The sequence below is a fragment of the Octopus sinensis genome, linkage group LG24 (assembly GCF_006345805.1).
Source record: "Octopus sinensis linkage group LG24, ASM634580v1, whole genome shotgun sequence".
In the NCBI taxonomy this organism is placed as follows: domain Eukaryota; kingdom Metazoa; phylum Mollusca; class Cephalopoda; order Octopoda; family Octopodidae; genus Octopus; species Octopus sinensis.
Window position 1 is genome coordinate 12,552,324 of NC_043020.1, and position 6,565 is coordinate 12,558,888.

The 6,565-nt window shown below is 36.5% G+C and overlaps 1 protein-coding gene across 1 annotated transcript in view; it reads left to right on the top strand.

Moving 5' to 3' along the window:
* LOC115223939 (solute carrier organic anion transporter family member 2A1-like) overlaps positions 1-6,375 on the top strand; it is a 39,807-nt gene extending 33,432 nt beyond the window's left edge. The window contains exons 7-10 of the mRNA XM_029794683.2: positions 726-861; positions 1,410-1,564; positions 4,647-4,711; positions 6,026-6,375. Of these exons, the coding sequence (XP_029650543.1) occupies positions 726-861; positions 1,410-1,564; positions 4,647-4,711; positions 6,026-6,240 (571 nt within the window). The 3' untranslated portion in view covers positions 6,241-6,375. The remainder of the gene's footprint in view (positions 1-725; positions 862-1,409; positions 1,565-4,646; positions 4,712-6,025) is intronic.
* Positions 6,376-6,565: the final 190 nt, after the last annotated feature.

The following is a 6,565-nucleotide window of genomic DNA, read 5'->3' on the forward strand; positions in this document are numbered from 1 at the left end:
GTTACGTTCTGTGTTCAAATTCCGCCGAGGTCGACTTTGCCTTTCATCCTTTCGGGGTCGATAAATTAAGGACCAGTTACGCACTGGGGTCGATATAATCGACTTAATCCGTTTGTCTGTCCTTGTTTGTCCTCTCTGTGTTTAGCCCCTTGTGGGTAATAGGTATTTCGTCTGCCGTTACGTTCTGTGTTCAAATTCCGCCGAGGTCGACTTTGCCTTTCATCCTTTCGGGGTCGATTAAATAAGTACCAGTTACGCACTGGTCGATTAAATAAGTTCCAGTTACCGTTTGTCTGTCCTTGTTTGTCCCTTCTGTGTTTAGCCCCTCGTGGGTAGTAATGAACTCTTGGATAGTAGCACATAAAAACATACAATCTGTTTATGCACATCCAAAGTATTGGTTTCAAATGTTGGTACAAGGCCAGCCAGTTCGGGTGAGAGGAAATTCGATTACATCGACCTCCAATGCATAACTGGTACTTATTTTCCCTTGGATAACATCGGTGGCGGGGATAGGAAAGACTGTCATGTATGGGGGACTGCTGGACTTCCATAAACAAACCTATTCGGACTTGTGTCTCGGAGGGGAACCTTCTAGGTGCGATCTCAAGGTCATTCATGACCGAAGGGGTTTTTTACCCTTTACTTTTGATCTATAGAGAACTCATTCAGAGCCGAGCTGAGATTAAAATAATAAGAATATCTATCGTCTGTTTCCCTTTCAGTTCCCTAAATTCCAATATGTCGGCATTAGTTGATGATTGCAATTGTGATATTCGACAGTATTTCCCCGTATGTGGTTCCGATCAACAGAATTATTTCTCACCCTGTCATGCTGGATGTATGGAAGGAAATAATCTTGTAAGTTCAAAGCATTTTTTAATCTTAATGTACCGTTTTCATCTTCCTTTTCCTTCTTCATTTCTTCATTCCTCTATATCAGCGGTTCCCAAACTATGAGTCGCGAACGGAATCTTAGTGGGTCGCGACTCTAAAAAGATATGTGTGCGTGTGTGTGTGTTTGTGTGTGTGTGTGTTGTGTGTGTGTGTGTGTGTGTGTGTGTGTGTGTGTGTGTGTGTGTGTGTGAGTGTGTGTGTGTGCAACTATATCTGAGTTGGCAGAATCGTTAGCGCGCCGGGCGAAATGCGTAGCCGTATTTCGTCTGCCGTTACGTTCTGAGTTCAAATTCCGCCGAGGTCGACTTTGCCTTTCATCCATTCGGGGTCGATAAATTAAGTACCAGTTTCGCACTGGGGTCGATGTAATCGACTTGATCCCTTTGTCTGTCCTTGTTTGCCCCCTCTATGCTTAGCCCCTTTTGGGTAGTAAAGAAATATATATATATCTGAGTGTGCATATATGTATATATTCATTACCATTTCTTGTATTTCCATTTTTTCTTTTACAGAAGTTTACCAACTGCAAAGGAATCCCTGGAATGTCAGCAACTGCTGGTCTGTGTCCCATTGACTGCGGGGCCAAATATCTATTTATAGTACTTACGACTATCATTGGCATTGTTGGTATGGCCAGTGTTCCACCCGGTTATCTTCTAGTTGTAAGGTGAGTACTCTCTCTTTACTCTTTTACTCTTTTACTTGTTTCAGTCATTTGACTGCGGCCATGCTGGAGCACCGCCTTTTTTTAGTCGAGCAAATCGACCCCGGACTTATTCTTTGTAAGCCCAGTACTTATTCTATCGGTCTCTTTTGCCGAACTGCTAAGTGACGGGGACGTAAACACACCAGCATCGGTTGTCAAGCAATGCTAGGGGGACAAACACAGACACACAAACATATACACACACACACGTATATATATATATATATATATATATATATATAATATACGACAGGCTTCTTTCAGTTTCCGTCTACCAGATCCATTCACAAGGCATTGGTCGGCCCGGGGCTATAGTAGAAGACACTTGCCGAAGGAACCACGCAGTGGGACTGAACCCGGAACCATGTGGTTCGTTAGCAAGCTACTTACCACACAGCCACTCCTACGTGTATAAATGGATTGATATGGTACATTATCCAGTCTTTAGATGTCTTTAGCGGAATCTGCACTGTTGCATACATCGAGAGATAGTCTCTGTTTTGCTGATAGCACATCAGTTTTGGTGTAATCTGTCTTTTGCTCGAGCAGGTTTGTAAATGTAGAATAATGTTTCTGGTGGTGTCCGTCTTTCTGTGATTAAGCTGTACATTATCCTGTTTTTGTCATATGAGATTTAATGCACTTCTACTTACGACACGTCTTATATACGTTCCTACGAAAATCTATGCTTTGTTACTTATGACACATCTTAATGTCGTACGTTATATGATAAATGAAGGCGCATGGCTCAGTGGTTAGAGCGGTACAAACATAACAAGCCTGATATTCTTCTGTGGAACAGGAAACAAAAGACATGCGCTGTTGTAATGATCAGCTGCTCAGTAGATGTGAATGTACAATGAAAGTCCAGGTAAGAGAACATCTTAGACTCCCAGGACGTTTGCTCAGACTTACTGAGTTTGAGAAATGATATAGGAAAAGAGATGACTTCTGCTACGTATGTATATAAAACGTGTGTGCAACAATCTGGACCTTTTGCATTGATAGGGTTAAGTGTCCACCGGTAGAAGGTAACTGGATCGTTTTGATATTCACTCAGTATTTAATGGTGAGTACCTCCGCGTGACCTATTGAAACACTGCTGCGAAAATGAATATTTTGCAGGTTGTGATACATCAAAGATTTGACATCATATGATATACGACAGTATGCAAATCAAGGCACCATCGGTTATCATAAGTCACAATGTATGTATGTATGTATGTATGTATGTATGTATGCATGTATGCATGCATGTATGTATGTATGCATGTATGTATTTATGTATGTGTATGTATGTATACTCTTTTACTTGTTTCAGTCATTTGACTGCGGTCATGCTGGAGCACCACCTTTAGTCGAGCAAATCGACCCCAGGACTTATTCTTTGTAAGCCTAGTACTTATTCTATCGGTCTCTTTTACCGAACTGCTAAGTTACGAGGACGTAAACACACCAGCAACGGTTGTCAAGCGATGTTGGGGAGACAAACACACACATATATATACGTATATACGACGGGCTTCTTTCAGTTTCCGTCTACTATATCCACTCACAAGGCTTTGGTCGGCCCGAGGCTATAGTAGAAGACACTTGCCTAATGTTCTACGCAGTGGGACTGAACCCGGAACCATGTGGTTGGTAAGCAAGCTACTTACCACACAGCCACTGGGGTATTTTCAGTTTTATTTCAAGATTTATTGAAATGTATGTATGTATATGTGCAAATTTGTAAGTTTTTGTTGTATGTATGTATTCTCATGCATATAGTTGCGTGTCTAGACATGTTCATATATACTTAAATGATAAAATTTTGGAAAGAATTACAGACTTTTACAGTTCCAGTGATGGCTTGCATCTAAAGTCTCCGAATCAGCTTTCTCCTTTCTAGTTTTGAGAAGCTTAATTTCTCAAGATTGGTACTCAGTCAGTGTGATGTATGTATGCATGCATGCATGCATGCATGCATGCATGCATGCATGTATGTATGTATGTATGTAGTATGTATGTAGGATGTATGTATGCATGTATGCATGTATGTATGTATGTATGTATGTATGTATGCATGCATGTATGTATGTATGTACGTATGTATGTATGTATGTATGTATGTGTATGTATGTAAGTATTTATGTATGTATGTATGTATGTATATATATATGTATGTATGTAAGTATTTATGTATGTATGTATGTGTATGTATGTATGTGTGTATGTATGTATGTATGCGTGAATGTGTGTATGTATGTATGTATTTATGTATGTATGGTATGTATGTGTATGTACGTAAGTATTTATGTATGTATGTATGCATGCATGTATGTATGTATGTATATATGTATGCATGTATGTATGTATGTATGTATGTATGTATGTATGTATGTATGTATGTATGTACGTATGTATGTATGTGCATACATCGGTATGAAAATCAATGTATCATAGATTATTATATGTCATAATGTCTTATGATATGCAATACAAGCAAGACTTTTAATCAAATGGTATTCGATAATGCCGTACGATATATATTTGCTTCCTATGACACAGTCAGATATTGTCTTGTCTTGTCTTGTCTTGTATAATATATGACTGGTAAGATATGGACTACTTCGATGATTATGAGATATAATGATAGATTTTCTTGTCCATTAACTGAATGTATGGAACAGTAAAGAACAAAAGGTTCGAACCTGTGTACAAAGTCACTATCTGTAAAGTAAAAAGTAATTAATTGACCCCAGTACTTGACTAATACTTATCCGATCGATTTCAGATGGTAAAAGCCCTTCAGCGGGAACTAAATAAAGTTTTTAGCCATATATTTTAACGTTTATCTCACTCACTAATCTTTTAACAACAACATTTGTTTTAAATATTCGTTCAAAGACAAGCATTTTGACAGAATTAGTGTAGATGACTCGATCGGCTGCTATTTTTTTCATTAACTCCGGCAGGACGAAACGTAATGATGACCGCGGTAAGATTTCAGTTCGGAAGTAAATAGTAATATTCTCGACATTTTCCCTTTATACTTTTCCAGGACACCAAGTGAGAAAGATAAGGCCCTCGGAATTGGCTTCTACTCAATGATTTTATCTGCTGGCGGTAAGTATAAAATGACTCGACTCTTGTAATGAGTACTGTACAACAAGAAGAGAATATGATTTTCCTCACACTAAATATTATATCTGTCAGTGATTTCGATATTAAAATATTGATACATGGTTGGAGATCACTACTTTCTTTCAATATTACTCGGAGGGTACAGAAATTACACTATTTTGCAGTGGCGATGGCTTGGTTAAATTCTGGTGAAACTAGTGAGGTCATAGGCCTTTAGATTTTTATATATATTGCATAATAAATCCAATAAATTATAATATCAGCTATATCGAGATGACGATCTTATTATAAAAGGTAATATAAAAACTTGACGGCTAAATAATTTCATTGAAAAATCTCATAAATATTTGAATAATTAGGCTTAAGATTAATTAGGCTTAAAGATTAGTGTTGTTGCTAAATTATACATGATTTGACAGTATAAGTTAATCTCGTGGTTCATCTGGTGTATTTTCCTTTCACAAAGTTTTAACAATATTTGGACATTCCTTAAGAGTAAGGGGATTGAAAAAATTGTATTTCATTCTCCTTTGTCTTATTCCATTTACAAATATTTACAAATTTTCTGAAAATTTCTAGATGTCCTAAATAAGAATAACATTGAACTATATTTTAGTTGTACACGGAACTTTGATACAGAAATAGCAAATAGTAAATTAAAAAGCTTAATCCTATATCCATACTTAGCGCTTCTTGTTTGTATAATTGTATGAAGCCCTAGAAATATTCCTTAAATAGTTTGTAAATTTTGAAATTCATTCTTTATTACGCGAACGAAATTTTAGCTAATACTTCAGTCTTTTTAATATTGGTCTGACGGCAAATCCTTTCAAACTATGATATAACCAGCACAAATCAACTTTTATAAATCCAGATAGCCAATGTGATACAATGTAAATCTCATACTCTTTTGACTTGGAATAAGAATTTAAATGTTTTTAAATCATTTGAAACATTAGACTATGACAGAACTTACAATGTAATAAAATTTATACGATTTAAGTCTCTGGGGAGCTTAGTACACAGTTCATCAGGCGTTTCCATTCTTAACGCTCGATCTGAGCTTGTATCTTTGCCGACATAAATCCAAATGACTGCTGAAATATTTCAAATAATTTAACTGATGGAAACCGTATAACATTAAGTAATGCTCTTAAACGCTTCCAACAAATCAGGAGTCTTTGCTTTCAGTCTATATAATTTGAACGTTATTTTCTATTATAATAGTTATTTATTTTGTATATACCAAAGTTTTTTATGCATCTCTTTGTTCTTTTCTTTACTTTTCTATCTTAGGCTTCCTTCCTGCGCCGGTTGTATTTGGACGTGCCATCGATTTAGTGTGTATCCTGTGGGATATGAAGTGTAATGAACGCGGGGCTTGTAAATTGTATGATCTAGATAGCTTAAGAGGTGTCATATTCTTCCCTATGATTTTCGGTCGTTTCATCTCATTTCTAGCATTTATTTTAGTTTTCTATTTGCATAACGGGAAACAGAAAAAAACTTAACTCGTCCAAAATCAATGAGAAAAGTGTCCTGTTATAGTTACTATTCGGAATGTATAGAGACGATGTGCATATTTTTTTTTACTCGCATCGCAGTTTTCATTAAAATCATTAAAATCATTCCATTGATTTCTCCTTTAATTTTCACTTGTTTCCTACGTCGTCTGATATGAGTATCCTGATTATAACAAGCAACTGAAACAAAATTTTGATACTGCTTTACTTAAACACTCACATTTTGTGTTGTTCAATTTTATTTTCCTTTTATTGTTTTGATTTGTCATTTTGTTTTGGAGCTTTCCTTGTTAATATTACCTTTAAATCTCTC